The sequence below is a fragment of the Saccostrea cucullata genome, unplaced genomic scaffold, assembly GCF_032062105.1.
Source record: "Saccostrea cucullata isolate Sc308-1 unplaced genomic scaffold, CSIRO_AGI_Scuc_v1 ctg2061, whole genome shotgun sequence".
NCBI lineage: Eukaryota > Metazoa > Mollusca > Bivalvia > Ostreida > Ostreidae > Saccostrea > Saccostrea cuccullata.
Window position 1 is genome coordinate 59,989 of NW_026923981.1, and position 19,319 is coordinate 79,307.

Here is a 19,319-nt window from a genome sequence, read left to right on the forward strand (position 1 = left end):
TGGCACGATCATACCAGATATTATGATTAATCTGAATACCTAAATTTTATTTTAATATGTGCAACCTCTGTGAAGAAAATGAACGGAAACTAATGGTGGACTGGCAAACCGACTGACAGCAGTTAACAATATGCCCTCCCTTCTTCGAAGAGGGCATAAAAAATGGATACGTACTAGAAGTTTTACACCCCCTCCCACACACACACATTTTCAAAAAAAGGATTCACTACCTCACCAAGACGAAATAATCATAAGCGCTTGGTTACAGGATGGTGTATTTTCGTATTATGTATTTTTCTAGGTGTTCCTGTACTTTTTTTTATATACAGTAGATGTGACATTTTTTAAAAGTTTTTTTTAACGTACTAATTTCGGCGATTTTTATGCGCCCGGATCTATAGATCCAGGGCGTATATTGTTTTTGTCCTGTCTGTTTGTTTGTCTCGAACTTTAACCTTCACCATAACTTTTGAACCATGAAAGATAGAGACTTCATATTTGGTATGCATACTCCACTAATTAAGCTCTTTCAAATGACACCAATGTCAATGACCTTGTGACCTTGACTGTGACCTATATGTTAAAAATAGCTTTTTTCTGCAAACTTTAACCTTTGCCATAACTTTTGAACCATGAAAGATAGAGACTTCATATGTAGTATGCATACTTCACTAATCAGGTCCTTTCAAACGACACCAAGGGCAATGACTTTGTGACCTTGAATGTGGCCTATATGCTAAAAATAGCTTTTTTGAACCCTCATTATAACTTTTGAACCATAAGAGATGGAGATTTTATATTTGGTATACATACTCCACTAATCAAGCTCTTTCAAATGACACCAAGGTCAATGACCTTGTGACCTTTACTGTGACCTTTATGCTGAAATAGCTTTTTCCGAACTTTGTTGCCTCCGGGCACATAGTGTTTCACAAACACATCTTGTTTATTTCTATTTTAATGAGGGTATTCAGGCACACCTAGAAAAACAAATATAATACACAAACTAGATACGATCTCGTTGCGAGCAACGAGTGGGTCTTCCGTCCGATTCTTGATAACATGAGATAAGATTTTGATTCAGAATTTCAGTTTAAAATAAGGATAAAGATTGTAAAGAAGAACAATTTTGCCTCCATAATCTGTAAACAGACATTGAACATTAAAGACTTACAAATTCAACTTTTGGCCCCTCACGGCCCCTAATATTAGGGATCAGCCCTTTTTTCTTCATTTCATCTTATAGCTCTCAGGATTTTGAACACTTTTTGTTCAACACCTATTCAGAGATTCTCTTTCTTTTTCAAGTTATTAAAAAAGATATATTTAGGGGCCAACCCTTCAACTTCTTAATGGGCACATTTAGCGAATAATTGAAAGGTTGCATATTGTTTAGAACATTATTTTGAACATCTTTTGTTCAATATTACTTATTTAAATATTTCCGACTTTTGAGATATAAAGCGTCAAATATTACACATTATGACCCCTAATGGCCCCTTATTATGTACCATAGGGCATTCAAATCATAATATATAGTTGTAGATTGTTAAGATAAACATTTTTGCTTCAGTAATGTATTACAAAATATTGACTGCTAAAGAGTTATCGATTGAAGACTTTTGGCTCCTCTCGGCCCTTAATTTGAGCCCCTTTTTTTGATCTCGTCTTAAACCTCTTAGGCTTCTGAACGATTTTTGTGCAACAACTCTTCAGAGATTCTTTTTCGTTTTTGAGTTATTTGCAAAAGAAATATTTAGGCCAACCTTCAACTCCCTAATGGGGACGTTAAGCGAAAAATGAAAGGTTGCATATTGCTTTGAACATGATTCTGAACATCTTTTGTTCAGTATTACTTTTCAAAATATTTTTCACTTTGGAGATATTAAGCCTCAAAGATTTAGCATTCTGGCCCCTCGTGGCCCCTTATTATGTACTGATAAAGAGTTATCGATTGAAGTCTTTTGGCCCCTTTTTCTTGATTTTCTTTTTTCTTTTGGCCCCTTTTTTGGCCCCTTTTTCTTGATTTCAACTTAAACCTCTTAGGATTTTGAACATTTTTTGTTCAACAACTATTCAGAGATTCTCTTTCGTTTTTGAGTTATTTGAAAAAGAAATATTTAGGGGCCACTCCTACAACTCCTTAATGGGGACGTTTAGCGAAAAATGAAAGGTTGCATATTGTTCAGAACATGATTTTGAACATCTTTTGTTCAATATTACTTATCAAAATATTTTTCACTAAGGAGATATTAAGCCTCAAAGATTTAGCATTCTGGCCCCTCGTGGTCCCTTATTATGTACCATACGATATAAATAACATAATATATAGTTGTAAATTATAGAGATAAACATCTTTGCTTCAGTAATGTATTACAAAATATTAACTGATAAAGAGTTATCGATTGAAGTCTTTTGGCCCCTCTCGGCCCTTAATTTGAGTGTCCAGCCCCTTTTTCTTGATTTCAACTTAAACCTCTTAGGATTTTGAACATTTTTTGTTCAACAACTATTCAGAGATTCTCTTTCGTTTTTGAGTTATTTGAAAAAGAAATATTTAGGGGCCACTCCTACAACTCCTTAATGGGGACGTATAGCGAAAAATGAAAGGTTGCATATTGTTTAAAACATGATTTTGAACATCTTTTGTTCAATATTACTTATCAAAATATTTTTCACTTTGGAGATATTAAGCCTCAAAGATTTAACATTCTGGCCCCTCGTGGCCCCTTATTATGTACCATACGATATAAATAACATAATATATAGTTGTAGATTATTGAGATAAACATCTTTGCTTCAGTAATGTATTACAAAATATTAACTGATAAAGAGTTATCGATTGAAGTCTTTTGGCCCCTCTCGGCCCTTAATTTGAGTGTCCAGCCCCTTTTTCTTGATTTCAACTTAAACCTCTTAAGATTTTGAACACTTTTTGTTCAACAACTATTCAGAGATTCTCTTTCGTTTTTGAGTTATTTGAAAAAGAAATATTTAGGGGCCACTCCTACAACTCCTTAATGGGGACGTTTAGCGAAAAATGAAAGGTTGCATATTATTCAGAACATGATTTTGAACATCTTTTGTTCAATATTACTTATCAAAATATTTTTCACTTTTGAGATATTAAGCCTCAAAGATTTAGCATTCTGGCCCCTTGTGGCCCCTTATTATGTACCATACGATATAAATAACATAATATATAGTTGTAGATTGTTGAGATAAACATTTTTGTTTCAGTAATGTATAACAAAATATTGACTGCTAAAGAGTTATCGAATAAATAATTTTGGCCCCTCTTGACCCCTCATGTGATGAGTCAGCACTTTTTTCTTGATATCATTTTAAAGACCTTGTTATTCTGCACAAATATTGTTCAATATGTTTTAACAAAATAATTATACTTTAAAAGATATGATGCAAAATGTCTCAAAAAATCAGTCATGATTCTTGTCCTAAATTTTGACCCCTACCGAGCTTCCATACTAGGCACTTCCGGAAATTTTGAAAACATAGGTACAAATCTTCAATATGTCGTCTATTACTCCTGAAAATTTCAGCGTTGTAGCGTTTATCGTTTTTGAGTTTTTGTCCGGACAAAAATGTCATAAAAAAATCGATTAAAGGGCGATAACTTGTGACTGGAAGTCAAATTTCCAAAAATTAAGAAAAATGAATAAGGTTCACATTTTTATAGATCATCTCTGAAATTTTCAAGTGAATCGACCAAACCGTCTCTGAGAAATCGTCTGCACAAAAATTGGTATGGAGAAAAATAATAATAATAATAAGAAAAAAAGTGAAAAAGAAACAATAGAATAATAGAAGGGTCTTCCGTTGGAGACGGAAGACCCTAAATACACCATCCTGTAACCAAGCGCCTATGGAAATAATAAGAACATGTGTTGCGATTCTAGGTTAAAGACAATTTAGGGAGGGAGTGGAAGGATTAAATTGTTTGTTGCCATTTAATGATCGGTATCCCTGGCAAGGATAACTTAGTTGCTAAAGCATTATAAGGTCACTGCATGAGGCTCCAGGTTAGATTCTTTGTCCAGCCATTCATGTTATCCTTTTCTGTATCCTTGTAAACTAAACACAATGTCTATATGACTTTGACTCTTACATCATATATATTCAGGATACACACATACTTGCATAATTTTTATCAGAAGACCCCAACAAGACAGTGATACATATCCCATAGTATTATGTTTTTAACCTTTATTCAACATGTTCAAAGAGCTAACTGAACATACCAATACTTTATGAAGGCAAGAAAAATGACATGCATTATTTGTTTTTTAAATAAAACCTTTAAAAAATAAATTAAAAAGACCCTTCTCAGGGCATAAAATCATCCTATCACTATAGCATCCCTAGACTCTGACTCAATATTTTGTCCCACATCAGGATGGTACTTCTTCACATGAGCTTTAAGCGATACATTGTGGTTGAAGGCTTTTAGACAATGCCTACATTTGTATGGTTTTTCACCCGTATGTAAGCGAAGATGTTTCTGAAGTTGATCCTTTTCATTGAAAAACTTATCACAGTAGGGGCACTTGCATTCCCTCGTCTGACTATGCATTCTTGCATGCATCAATGTGTTTCGGGGAGGGAACCGTTTACCACATATTTCACAAACATAACTTCTGTCGACCCCAGTGTGAACTTTGCGATGACTTTCCAATGTTGATAAATGATTGAAGTTTCTTCCACACTCCTCACAAGTGAATTTTCTTTTACTTCCATGAGCTGCAAATTTATGGTTTCTCAGATCTTGTTTTTCGGAAAATGTCTTGTGGCAAATATTACAAGTGAATTCTTTCTTCAATTGTTCTAAGTGTTCCTTTTGCGTACATGTATGCTTTTTTGTCTCCCACATATCGTCAAACATTTTTCCACAATATTTACACTTAGATGGAGTACCATGGTATCTCTCAAAATGTTAATCCAACTTCACTACATAATTTCCACATAGATTGCATTTACTTTTCTTGCCTTTCTGTGTATTCTGCATTAAATCCTTCTCCTTGAACCTAACCCGAATCTTTTCATCATCTTTCAACTGTTAAACATCAAAGTCATTTGAGTTGTTATCTCTTGCACATTCTAAATTCTCTGAATCATTAGAATCATTTCCAATTGTTGAAGATTCTCTAGACTGTTCATTGAAGTCTTCACTATCTGCTCTTTGAGTCTCATTTTCCTTTTCCTGAGTGCTTCCACCAGGTGAACTGTCCTCATTTTCACTCTCTTCTAAAGTTCTTGCTTTGCACAAGGAAGAGGAAACAACAGGCTCTGTATCATTATCTAAAACTAGTTTAAAACTTCTGAATGTACGGCACTTCTGACCTGGCATACTTGGCTTGAATTTCTTTGGCTGCTGTATGTTGTCTGCAGTTTTCTCACATGGGGATTTGGGTTGCAGCATTTCACTAATTGGCTTATTGTCACATGATGTCTTGTCAGATGCTATTTCATTGTTGGAGTCACAGTTGGATGGTACTGATAATGTGGAAGTCTGGGATAAAACTGGTACTGAATTCACCTGAACTTGGCAAGCAGGAGTACAACTTGTGCTCTGTGTTGAATGAGAAATATTTGCTTGGTTGACTGATCTAGAATTGATTGAAGCTGATGCTGTGTAATTCTGTGATAATACTGACAGTGAATTCTGATGAATTTGGAAAGCAGGATTACTGCTGGGTATGCCCTCATTCTGAGAAATGTTTGTCTGATTGACAGAATTGGTTGAAGTTGATGCAGTTGGAGTTTGAGATAATACTGACACTGAATTCATCTGAACTTGGGAAGCAGGACTACAGGTTGTACCCTTAATCTGCGAATGGTTCGCCTCATTGATAGATCCAAAATTGTTTAAAACTTGTGCTGCAGAAGCCTGAGATGATACAGAGAGTTGATTCTGATTCATTTGGAAAGCAGAACTACAGGTGGTGCCATTTGCCTGAGATATGTTTGCTTGATGGATCAATTCAGAATTGGTTGCACTTGGCACTGTGGATGTCTGTGGTAAAACTGACAGTGGTTGGCAAGTAGGACCGTTTGTGACAGCCCCTGTCTGTCCAGTGTTTGTCAGTAACATGGCTCCTGTTTTGTCTGGATTATGTTGTTATTAAAACCATTTACAGTTTGCATCACTTGCTGTCCTGCTAAAAATGGTGCCTGCATAAAAAAGGTTCCTTGGTTGCTTTGGACTGTTAGCTAGTACGGGTTGTACAGCAATCTGAGGTGTAAAGTTATACACAACTGGATAAGGGGCTCCGACAAACTGAACGGGGTTCCCATTGTTAAAGTAAATGTTCTGCTGTTGGTTGTTGAGGTTAGCGTAATTAGCATTCATCAGCAACAGTAATGGAGCCTGGGATGGCATTTGGATTCCTTTTGAAAAAATTTATCCTGAGGTGAAAAGACAGTCAGAGCATGGAGGTGATTTTTCTTTAATCTGCAGGATGTGCAGGACTATTCAACCCCTGAAATAATTAAATAAAATATTTTTGATACTAAATTGATAAGCAGAGTGTAGCTTATTTGCCCTTTTTTGCAAACATATGTTCATATAAATATTGGCATTGAAAATTGGGGTTTATAACATTTTATTAGTTGGTTTAGTCCCCCCTTTCAATTTGCTTCCGACGCCTATGAACAAGGTGAGAATTTATGTAATCAAATGCATATTACTGATTTATAAATGTTCAATTGATAAAGGACATATGAATTTCCTGAATAAAGGTCCGAGTGCAAACTCTGTGTTATCTAAAAAATGTAAAAGCACAATATAAATCAATCCTGTTTCACAGATATCAGATATTTAAAACAAAAGCCTTTTTTTACCAACTTGGATTAAATTATTGGACACGGTTTAAGTCAGTTAAATTTAGAAACATATGAATATTAATCATGTTTACGTTCAAATCACTGAGAAAATTTATATTTGACCATTAGACATGTTAAAAACATATATCACGTAAATCTATGCTTAATCATATGTTTTATTCTTTTTTAGCTCAAATACACAATATATATGGCTAACATGATTAGGGAGGGAGGTTCAAGATAATTTTTAGACATCTTCCTTCTCAAGCTGATTTTTTTTACACCTATACGAGGGTTGTCCCAAAAAGTCGTAGACAATGTTTATTATTTTTTAATCATACAACCAATACCAACCAAATTTTGCACAGACAATATATATTAAATGTTCTTTAAAATTGTGAATATTTAAATATATATCTTTCATATTAATAATATTAGGACGACTTATATGAAGGCCGATAAGGTCTGTCGGTGCACGGACAAAATTCGTAATAATTTACGCATATATTAACTATTACATTTCCTTTAAATTCTTTAGTACTATGTAATTCATTGAATTCAAATTTAAATCACTGAAACCAGAATTAAAATCTCAATAATATGTCAAAATCTCATATAAATAGCATTACAGACGATTGGTGTCGTGATTTTCATAGTATCGTTGGAATTGAGTTTGATAAAAATGACGTCGTCAAACCCATTTGTTACGGCCATTTCGGTTACTAGACTTTTTAGGGTCATAAGTGTGATGTGACGTCATCGTTTTTGGGGCACAGTAATTTTTTGTGTAGAGCCCGTGTTATCATGGCAGAACGCGGCAGGGCTTGGTGCCGCAATTGTTACCAGTTTGCCATTTGCTAGTTTACTATGATATTTTCCAGTCTTTGTACTGATATTTATTTCACCGAAGGAAACTTCTAATTGGTGAGTTTTTTTATGTAAATCATTTAGCTGTATACACTGTTTATTTGTCATCTCGGTAAACTTAGCATTTTTATGAACCTGGCTATCAAGTTATTGTTGAAAGTACATGTGCACTATGTTGGAGTAATAATTATAATGCAATCAGTAAGTTAGGTATATAATTGACATACATATTGTAATTTCGCTGGATATGTGCACATTTATTAAGTACGGGAGATAAATCTTTTTCTGCCACGTTTTTCTATCATGATTTGTGTCAATAAGAGTTATGCCTCTTTGTTTACATTTTGACGACAGTTTTGTGTATTGAAGTATTTTCTAGAACATGTAAAAACATCATGATTATTTGCTAGGATGTGTTATTATGTATAACTTGCTTGAAATATCTTGTATTTATAGTATTTTTTCTTTGTATTTTTTGTAGTAAATCGTCATCGTCATATTTTCCAAGTCATTTCCAAGTCATATTTCCAAGTCTACTTCTATGTCAACGTCATAAACGTCATTTCAACGTCAATTACGTCATTTCCATGTCAACTTCAACTTCAAGTCATATTTCCATGTCATTGTCATCGCCATATCTCATCATCCTCATAAATAAAATCATTGGACGCATTTACATGTTGTTTCCTGAATTTCATGTCCCGAGTCAGTACAAAATATTTACAATTAGAAGATGAGATGAAGGAAGGAGAGGATGGTGAGTCACAGGAGGGTCAGCCCAGAAGGAGTGAAAGAAAGAAAAAGACTGAAAAAGGTGCTGAATTTACTTTAGAGACTAAGCTCAACAACAGAGAGAAATGTTACAAGGTACTGTTAGCACTAAGTGATAATTTAAAAGGACTTTTGGAGTCGTCAGATGATAAAGACACCATCAAAACTGCTTACAGTAAATGGTTGGACAATTAGGAGGACTTTCTAGAATTCCAGGAAGAAGTTAAAGCATTCATCTCCCCGAGCGAGCAGACGGTAGATGAAGAAATATTCACCGGAAGAAATAAACAACTAATGGATGTGAAAGAGTCAGTGGAAAAATGGTTTTCAAGCCATTCGAAAGGTGTTCCATCTGATAAACGATCCATTGTTTCTAAGTCAAGTAACTATTCAGTGGCCAAGCTTGAGGAAAAACAACATAAAGCAGAGCTATTGGCAAAAGCAGCTGCGCTTAAAGAAAAGAAACAGATAGAGGAGGCCAAACTACATTTAAAAATGAAAGAAGAAGAACTAAACATACAAACAGCTCTAAAGATCAGTGACGCTCGAACTAAAATTATTGAAGAACTTGAAAGGAGTGAATTGAGGGACCAACAGCTTACCGAAGCTTTGAGTGATATCCATGCAGAATTGCATCACCATGGCGCACCTTTGTTTTCACCTGTACAGAAACCAACTGCACAGCAGTTACCACATTTGCATGTACCTGTGTCTACCACACAGTCTACCTTGAATCCACATGCGCCTTTGTTTACATCTGTGTCAAGGACTGTTAGTCAGCAGAACTGGAATACACCATTTGTGACTCCAGGTATTTCATCGCATGTGCCTGTTAGTGTGACTACATGTACGCCACATAGTATTCCTTACATTCCTATGTCGACGCAACATAGTACGCCTTATGTACCTGCGTTACCAACATTCGGTGACTTGTACAATTCAGGACATGCGCACAGTCATAATCGTGAACATGAAGGCCTACTTATTGTGGCACAAGAACTAAATAAGCCAAAATCAGAAATACAGAAGTTTGAAGGGAATCCAATGGACTACCAGAGATTCATTAGACAGTTTAATACAAGGGTGTGTGCTAATACCAGCTCATATGAAGAACGTTTGAACTTTCTTCTGCAATTTACCAGTGGTGAGGCTAACAGAATAGTGACTGGATATTCACACTTAAATGCTGAAGTGGGATACAAGGCAGCGATGGATGAATTCAAAGATCGATATGGTGATCCAGACATTGTTGCGCAAGCTTATGTGAAAAAAGCGTTAAATTGGTCGTCATTAAAACAAGATAATGTAAGGGGACTTGATGACTATGCAATATTCCTTACAGAGTGTCAGCATGCTGTCAATAATGTAGCCAGCGCTAGAGCCTTAGAGTATCCAGAGAATATGAAACTTATTATAAAGAAACTTCCGTTCTACTTACAAGAAAAGTGGCGAAATGACAGAAGAGAAGTTGTGAAGTTTGAGAACTTAGTGAAGTTTGTTCGTAAGGAAGCTAAAAAGGCCAACGACCCTATTTATGGAAGAGAAGTGATGAATATCTCAACGTCTTCAACCCACGGACAGAATGTTAAACCAGCCACATTCTCAAAACAGAAAGGGAACTTTGCAACTAAGACCGTGAAATCTCATCTATCTACAAACAATTATGTATATGAACAACATAGACCAAAATCATCTGGATCTGTGAAACCATGTGCTTATTGTCAAGGCACATCACATTCATTGGAAGATTGCCGGAACATTATGAAGCTACCTCTAAAGGACAGATATGAAGTGTTGAAGTCTAAGGGACTGTTTTTCTCGTGTTTGAGATCAGGACATCTTATGGGAGCCTGTCAACACAAGTTATACTGCGTTCACTGTAAGAAGTGTCACCCATCTATACTTCATGTGAATCCTCGACAAGGCAAGGAAAACCCAATGACTACCGATCAAAACAACAACGGCTCATCTGCAGCCGTTTCTTCAACAGCCCATATGGGGGCTGGGGACTCAGTGAGGCAAGCGCTTCCTGTCATACCAGTACGTCTGAAATCAAGAAACAGTGACAAATTTATTACAACTTATGCTTTCTTGGATTCTGGGAGTACAGCGACATTTTGTACAGAGGAAATCGCAAGATCACTACACCTTGAAGGCAAAAAGACTGTTCTTAACTTAACAACCATGGGACAGCAGAGGACAGAGAACTGTAGCATTCTATCTGGTCTTGAAGTGAGTGATTTAAATGGTAATCACACAATTGACTTACCTCCTATATACACTCAACCGGATCTGCCCATATCTAAGAAAAACATTGTTACGTCTGAGGACCTACAAAGATGGCCGCATCTGCGTGATATACATATTGATACCATAGATAGCGATGTTGGTTTGTTGATTGGTGTCAACGTACCAAAAGCAATGGAGCCATGGGATGTGATTACTAGTGTACACAAAGGTCCATTCGCTGTTAAGACTCTGTTAGGATGGGTAATCAATGGACCGCTTGATACCAGACCAGAGAATAGTACTTACAGTACATACGTCACAGCCAACCGCATCGACGCAAGATTAGAGGAGCAAGTGAGATATCAATTCAATCATGACTTTAGTGAAAGAGCTATCGATGATGTTCCAGAGCCGTCAAGGGAAGACAGGAGATTTCTCGACTTTGTGAAAAATTCAGTTCGCTTTGAAAATGGACATTATGTCATTGGTCTACCATTCAAATCAGAAATGTGATAATGCCAAACAACAGAAAACAAGCAGAACAGAGACTGAATTCATTGGCTAAGAAACTTTGCAGCGACAGTGAATTCCATGACAATTATAAAGCCTTCATGGACAAAATTATTAGCAAAGGCTATGCACGAAAGGTGCCTATAGAAGACTTGAATCAAGATGATGGACGCGTTTGGTATTTGCCGCATCATGGTGTACTACACACTCATCGGGACTTTGATACGATTTAGAAAGGAGGAAATGGCTGTGATGGGAAATATTGATAGTATGTTCTACCAAGTACGTGTTCCGCCACAAGATGCTACTTTTCTACGATTTCTCTGGTGGAAAGATGGAAATCCTTCCAGTAGTTTACTAGAGTACCAGATGATCGTGCATTTGTTTGGAGCCACATCTTCTCCTAGTTACGCCAACTTTTGTTTACGAAAAACAGCTCAAGATTGGCCAGGACATTTTAGTGATGAGACAATAAAAACAGTTCTTCAGAATTTCTACGTTGATGATTGTCTAGAGTCAGTGAAATCTGTAAGAAATGCTGTGACATTGGTGAAAGAGTTACAGGGACTCTTGGAAAGTGGGGGATTTCATATATCAAAGTGGATCAGCGACAGTCGAGAGGTCATGTATTCGATACCAAAATCCGATAGAGCTAAAGAGGTCAAGGACTTAGATCTTGATTATGATATACTACCAGTAGAGCGAGCCCTCGGCATCCAGTGGTGTGTGAATTCTGACATCTTTCAGTTTAAATTAGACTTCAACAAGAAACCACTTACGAGGCGGGGAATTCTGTCAATGGTGAGCGGTGTGTTTGACCCACTGGGATTCTTAGCTCCACTACTACTCAAGACCAAGATCATTCTGCAGGAATTGTGCAAACTTCAGCTTGGATGGGATGATAAGATTCCTAATGAAACTGCTATTCAGTGGAATAATTGGTACCAAGATCTCGAGAAATTGAGGGACTTCAAAGTGAACAGATGTCTGAAACCTTATGGTTTTCATCCGCTCATGGTACAGTTACATCATTTTGCTGATGCAAGCGAAACTGGATATGGTACAGTGTCATACTTGTGCATGGAGAACGCTTCTGGTGAACGTCACTGTTCCTTTATTATGGGAAAATCCCGCGTTGCTCCACTTAAGACAACATCTATTCCACGATTGGAGTTGACAGCAGCCACGGTAGCCGTCAGAACCAATAGGATGTTACTTAGAGAATTGAACATTCCTGTCCATCGTATTACATACTGGACCGACAGCATGGCCGTTCTACGTTATATCCAAAATAGTACGGCGAGATTTCATACTTTTGTTGCAAACAGATTAGCAGTTATTCACGAAGGGTCACAACCAACTGACTGGAGATACATCAACACAAAGTTGAATCCAGCGGATCATGCATCTAGAGGTATCTCTGCAGATGGCTTATTGAAACAGGAGAACTGGATCAATCCCCCCAATTTCCTGTTTGAGTCTGAGGATCATTGGCCAACACCAGCTTCACACCTCACTGACACAGAACTGTTCGACAACGACCCAGAGGTGAAAAAGGTTACTGTAAAGACAGTTGTCACAAAGTCACAGGAATTACAAGAGAATACCGCAGATATTAACAAACTGTTTCAACATCATTCATCTTGGTATCTATTGAAACGTAGTGTCACCTGGATTTTGAAGGTGCGTAAAGAACTGTTAAGACGTGTTTATTTAAAAAGACTCGATTCCCACTCAATGGTACAGGATGATTTTCATGACAAGGCTTACATTTCATACGAGGACTTGAAAGATGCAGAAAAAGCTTTACTTGCGTTCATTCAGTGGCAAGAATTTTCTACGGAAATAAATACCCTTATGTCAAGAAACTCTAGTGTCAGTCATGGTAGCAGAATCCGTAGCCTTGATCCATTTTTGGATGCTGGTCTTTTGCGAGTCGGTGGTCGTTTACACAAGTCAAGTTTTCCAGAGGAGATGAAACATCCAGTGATTCTACCCAAAGATCATCATGTGTGCACTCTAATTCTTAACCAAATTCATCAGGATTTGTTACATAGTGGCAGAAATCATATGCTAGCTAAGTTGAGAGAACGTTACTGGCTTATCCATGCTCCATCTGCAATTCAGAAAATCATATCAAAGTGTGTTACTTGTAGACGACAGAGGTCTAAGGTTGGAGAGCAAAAGATGGCAAGTTTGCCCAAAGATCGTATTGTCCCAGACGAACCACCATTTAGCAGAGTTGGTGTGGATTACTTCGGACCATTTGAAGTCAAAGTGAAACGGAGCCGTGTGAAACGCTATGGTGTTATATTCACTTGCTTAGCTAGTCGTGCAGTGCATCTAGAGATAGCAGCTTCGTTGGATACAGATTCCTACATAAATGCACTACGTCGTTTCATAGCAAGAAGAGGACAAGTAAAGAAAATACGTTCTGACAACGGAACTAACTTTGTTGGTGCCGAACGTGAACTTAAAAAATCCATACAAGAATGGAACCAAGCACAGATCCAATCTGCGATGTTACAAAAGAACGTAGACTGGCAGTTTAACCCACCAGCTGGATCACACTACGGGGGAGCCTGGGAGAGGTTAATTAGATCTATTCGTAAAGCCATGAATAGTGTACTAAAGGAGCAGACACTTGATGATGAAGGACTTCATACTCTAATGTGTGAAATTGAATATACACTCAACGACCGACCTATAACGAAGAACACGGATCAACACGGTGACTTGGAGCCACTTACTCCAAACCATTTGCTTTTGATGAAGAGGAAACCTAACCTTCCTCCAGGAGTCTTCGATAAGACAGATCTGTACCACATTTGCCGTTGGAGACAGATACAATATATGGCCAACTTGTTCTGGCATCATTGGGTACGCGAGTTCTTACCACTTCTCCAGGAACGACAAAAATGGCATGATATCAAGACAAACTTTCAAATCGGTGATATTGTGTTGGTTGTGGATTCGAACGCCCCAAGGAACTCTTGGCCGATGGGAGTAGTACATGAGACAATTCCTGACAGAAACGGACTCGTACGTCAGGTCAAGGTGAAAACTGCGACAAACATTTTAACGCGACCTGTCGATAAGCTGTGTATGATACTAGAAATGGACTAAGAGACTGTTTGAGATGTATTTACTAAGAGACTTTGAATATATGAATATTTGTCTTTCATGCATTGAATTTGCTAGGTATCATGTTTCATGTGCAAGTATCATTTTTGATGAGAATTTAGTACAGTGTAACCTGTTTAACTTGCATTGTGTTTTATACAATTTTTGGGTTAATGGATATAATGTATATATCTATTTTTGTAATTGTGTCACATTTGTTCCACAATTAGGGGGCTGGATTGTTACAGTCCCTGAAACGTTCTACTTTCCCATTTTTCCGTTCGCTCACCGTTCGTTCACCGTTCGTTCAGCGTGCGTTCACCGTTCGCTCTTCGTTCACAGTTTTGCGTTCACCATTCACCGTGCGCTCGCGTTCACCGTTCACAAAACGTTTACCGCTCGCTCTTCGTTCCGTTTACTTTGCGTTCACCTTGCGTTCACCGTTCACTTATCGTTCAGTCTTCATTGTCATTCGGAACTCCAAAGTGAAAGGACTTATCATTTTGATGGTAAGGATTTACACGTTTTTTAATTAAATAACTAAAATATCGTGTTTGAAGAATAATTATTTCATTGCAAAAATTATCAACGATATTTATATTTTTATTATTATAACTTAGTTGTTACTTTATCCGTGAAATTCCCCTGAAAAATAATATATCAAGTACCTACATGTATGTAGAACGATGCTAAAATATTAAATTTAAAAAAAGGGCAATGTACAAATGCATCAGGCACGGCATAATCTTGTTGTAATGTAAAAACATTAATGGATGGATAATAATCCAAGTAGGACAAGAATACACAAAAACTTTTTTTCTAACACGTATTTAAAAAAAATGCACGGAAACATATATGAGAACTACATACGCAATACAGTTAAGGTGCGCAATGGAAATATCGACTAAATTTTGTATTTAAAAATGTATTCGTAATCGGGATGGCGATTATTTTTAGTACATTATTCATATTGGATAATTGTAATTATGATTAATAGCTACATATCGAGGACGATTATATTTTATATTTACACTAGTCACGTGATGCGGCAGACAGGCGATTTAAGCACATTGACTTGAAGTACTGATGTTACATATAAATGTCACTAGTGCAAGGGCATAACCAAATTAAATTTCCAAGTTTAGTACATAAATATTTTCAACACGCATTGTAGTTTCTAAAAAGTGCTGCGATCCTGTCTAAATTCTGCAATTTCATTGTTAAAATTATACTTGTATGACCGAACGCTATATTTTTTGCTGGTCAGCGGCATGAAATATTGATAAAATTAAATTATTTTTAAGATTTCATCAGGATCGCAGCACTTTCCAGATACCTTAATAGTTCTGTAGTTGAAATGTAAAAGCTTACTTTGATCCATAGAGTGCATGCCCTTGCACTAGATCGATTTATTAAGACCTTCCACATTACCCTCCGAGGTACTTGCATACACTTATACGGCAGTGTCAATTAAATACGTAATGCACAGAAAATATATTAATATAATAGTAAAGAAGACATTAAATTCAAGTTATTGTCCCATATAATATCTGTAAATAGTGTTTTATTTAATCAGAGAATACATATTTTGTTGAGAAAATATTGCTGGATCTGTCTCTCACTGCATACAAACTACGTCACGTTGTAAGAAATGACGTCATATTGACAAGTGTATTGCGATCAGTGACTTGTTTATAACTTGCTATGTGCGATTTAACTAACGACAAAACAACACGCTGTAGTAAGTTTTTATGTCGTTTGATGATTTCTTACTAATTAAATTAGCAGATAAACTCATATTGTGGTATTTTTAAGAGATGTTGTATGACGTATATTGTGTATGATGTCATAGTAAAGTTTTCCCGTACAAATTAGGCTCCGCCTCCTTTTTGTAACCTTAACTGTGCTGCGTATAGGTCTTAAAATTATGAACAGTACAGCAGATATTCAGTTAATTAATTATCTCTAGAGCTAATGGAATTTATTAGCGTGATTTTAAATTTTAGAAAAGACCAACTGTTTTAAATGAAATACATTAGATTTTTTTGTACACTAAGTTAAGTCTAATATTAGAGAGGGAAAATTCCATCATTCACCGTACCTAAATACATGTTTGCCATCCAATATAATTAAGAGCCCCCCCCCCCCTTCTCCCGATATCAAATACTTAGTTACATGTAGTATATCCAGAATATTTTAAATAATATTTAATGTGTATTGTAACACAAAAAAAATCAGTATTAACACGAACATCAAACAGTGATTAAACAATAGTATTTCAAAATATACATGATTGTGCCGACAGTAGTATTTGGCAGGGAATATGTTTCAAATTCAATTTCAAACTTAATCCTTAAAAGTATAAATTATCATTATTTATTTATTTTTTTTCTGCAGGAATACAAAAATCAGATCTAGAAATGAAAAGTAAAAATATTAAAACTTCTTGGAAATACTACGTGACTCTTTGCCTTCGGCATGCTCGGTGAAACGAGATTTCCACATCTCCGCTGCGCTGTGTCGAATGATTTTGATTGGCAGGCTAAGCACACGGACTTCTTGTGAACGGTGTGAAGTTGAAGATTGAAAATAAAAGCCGATGATTACTGTGAAATGGATTTGTTAATCTTAAACCTTTGATAACTTTTATTGCTTGGAAAATTTCGGAAAAATAATAAGATTTTTTTTTTTGATCCAACAGATATCTGGGAATAGGAGGGCCTCTCTCTCTCTCTCTCTCTCTCAGAATTGCGTTGGCACGAAAATACATGTTTGGTTGTTTCAACCGGGTACAATGTAATTAATTCATTATATAAGTAGTAGTTTTATCTTCTAAAGTCCACATTATTTTATTAGTTAAAAGAATAAGCATAATGATTTAATTAAATTAATTTATTTTTTAACTGCACGCGGTAACAATTACACGTTTTACGGCGATTAAAATCATGTTATTAAAATATCGATTTAAAATAGGTATGTACAGAAAAAAAATATTTTTATTTATTTATTTAGTTATCTATTGTTTATCTAAGTAGTAGTTTTATCTTCTGAAGTCCAAATTATTTTATTATTTAAAAGAATAAGCATTATTATTTACTAAATAAGTAGATTATTTTTTTTTTAACTACACGCGGTAACAAACACAGTACACGTTTTACGGCGATTAAAATCATGTTATTAAAATATCGATTTAAATATATGTATGTGCAGAATTTTTTTTTTATCATATTTATTTATTAATTTATTAATGTGTTTATTTAACTTTTGTTTATCTATTATTTATTTATATTTATTCATGACATTTGAATTATAGAATAAAAGAATAATTTCAATGCAAGGAAAAGACCGAAGGCATTCCGAATAAATCGTTCATCTTGCGTTCACCGTTCGTTCACCGTTCACTTTGCGCTCGCGTTTGCGCTCCGTTCGCGTTCTGCGTTCACTTACCGTTCACCGTTCACACATCGTTCACCAAGTTGCGTTCAGCGTTCGCACATCGTTCACTCACCGTTCGCTCTGCGTTCGTTCACCGTTCGTTCACCGTTCGTTCAGCGTTCGTTCACCGTTCAGGTGGGAAAGTAGAAAGTTTCAGGGACTGTACGGCCATTTCGGTTACTAGACTTTTTAGGGTCATAAGTGTGATGTGACGTCATCGTTTTTGGGGCACAGTAATTTTTTGTGTAGAGCCCGTGTTGTCATTGCAGAACGCGACAGGGCTTGGTGCCGCAATTGTTACCAGTTTGCCATTTGCTAGTTTACTATGATATTTTCCAGTCTTTGTACTGATATTTATTTCACCGGAGAAAACTTCTAATTGGTGAGTTTTTCTATGTAAATCATTTAGCTGTATACACTGTTTATTTGTCATCTCGGTAAACTTAGCATTTTTATGAACCTGGCTATCAAGTTATTGTTGAAAGTACTTGTGCACTATGTTGGAGTAATAATTATAATGCAATCAGTAAGTTAGGTATATAATTGACATACATATTGTAATTTCGCTGGATATGTGCACATTTATTAAGTACGGGAGATAAATCTTTTTCTGCCACGTTTTTCTATCATGATTTGTGTCAAGAAGAGTTATGCCTCTTTGTTTACATTTTGACGACAGTTTTGTGTATTGAAGTATTTTCTAGAACATGTAAAAACATCATGATTATTTGCTAGGATGTGTTATTATGTATAACTTGCTTGAAATATCTTGTATTTATAGTATTTTTTCTTTGTATTTTTTGTAGTAAATCGTCATCGTCATATTTTCCAAGTCATTTCCAAGTCATATTTCCAAGTCTACTTCTTAGTTAACGTCATAAACGTCATTTCAACGTCATTTACGTCATTTCCATGTCAACTTCAACTTCAAGTCATATTTCCATGTCATTGTCATCGCCATATCTCATCATCCTCATAAATAAAATCATTGGACGCATTTACATGTTGTTTCCTGAATTTCATGTCCCGAGTCAGTACACCATTACCGGCGCACGGAGATGTAATAAATTGTGTTGTATATGTTTTATAAACAGCAGAGACAGGAAAAAATAGTACATAAGTGACATTACACACCAGATTTTAATAAATAAGTTATTTTTAAATGGCATAATATTCAATGAGAGTTTTTATTCCATACCAAATATAGTTACGGTATGTAAGAAGTAGAGTACTGTTTGTTAAACGCAGACAGTGGGCAACAATCTGGACCGCGAACGACGTCAAACAATGTGTATCTCTGCTGCCTACAATGTAAGGCTATCTTTCGACTAAATTTCGACTGAATTTGAATCTGCTTTAAAAAAAACAAACAAACAAACGGAGAGAAGTTAATTTAAATAAATCCCTTAGTCAAGAGTGGTCTGTCATGCACTTAAAAAAATTAATGTTAGTATAGACGCGAGTGAAGCAAAGAAAGAGAACATGACGTTATAAGAGACGTAATTTATGCTTGCTTTCGTGTGCCGGTGTACGCTTACATTCTT

General features: G+C 36.0%; 2 protein-coding genes across 2 annotated transcripts; one reads left to right on the forward strand and one right to left on the reverse strand.

The window, feature by feature from the left end:
• Positions 1-4,748: 4,748 nt before the first annotated feature.
• LOC134265401 (TNF receptor-associated factor family protein DDB_G0272098-like) lies at positions 4,749-6,302 on the reverse strand. The gene is made up of 2 exons (XM_062747611.1): positions 5,827-6,302; positions 4,749-5,796 (listed from the first exon to the last, which is right to left on the reverse strand). The coding sequence occupies exons 1-2, from the start codon at positions 6,107-6,109 to the stop codon at positions 5,075-5,077; spliced, it is 1,005 nt and encodes a 334-aa protein (XP_062603595.1). The 5' UTR covers positions 6,110-6,302; the 3' UTR covers positions 4,749-5,074.
• Positions 6,303-11,379: 5,077 nt separating this feature from the next.
• Positions 11,380-14,343, forward strand: LOC134265405 (uncharacterized). Its single transcript, XM_062747614.1, has one exon. The coding sequence runs from the start codon at positions 11,380-11,382 to the stop codon at positions 14,341-14,343; it is 2,964 nt and encodes a 987-aa protein (XP_062603598.1).
• The last annotated feature ends 4,976 nt before the right edge of the window (positions 14,344-19,319 follow it).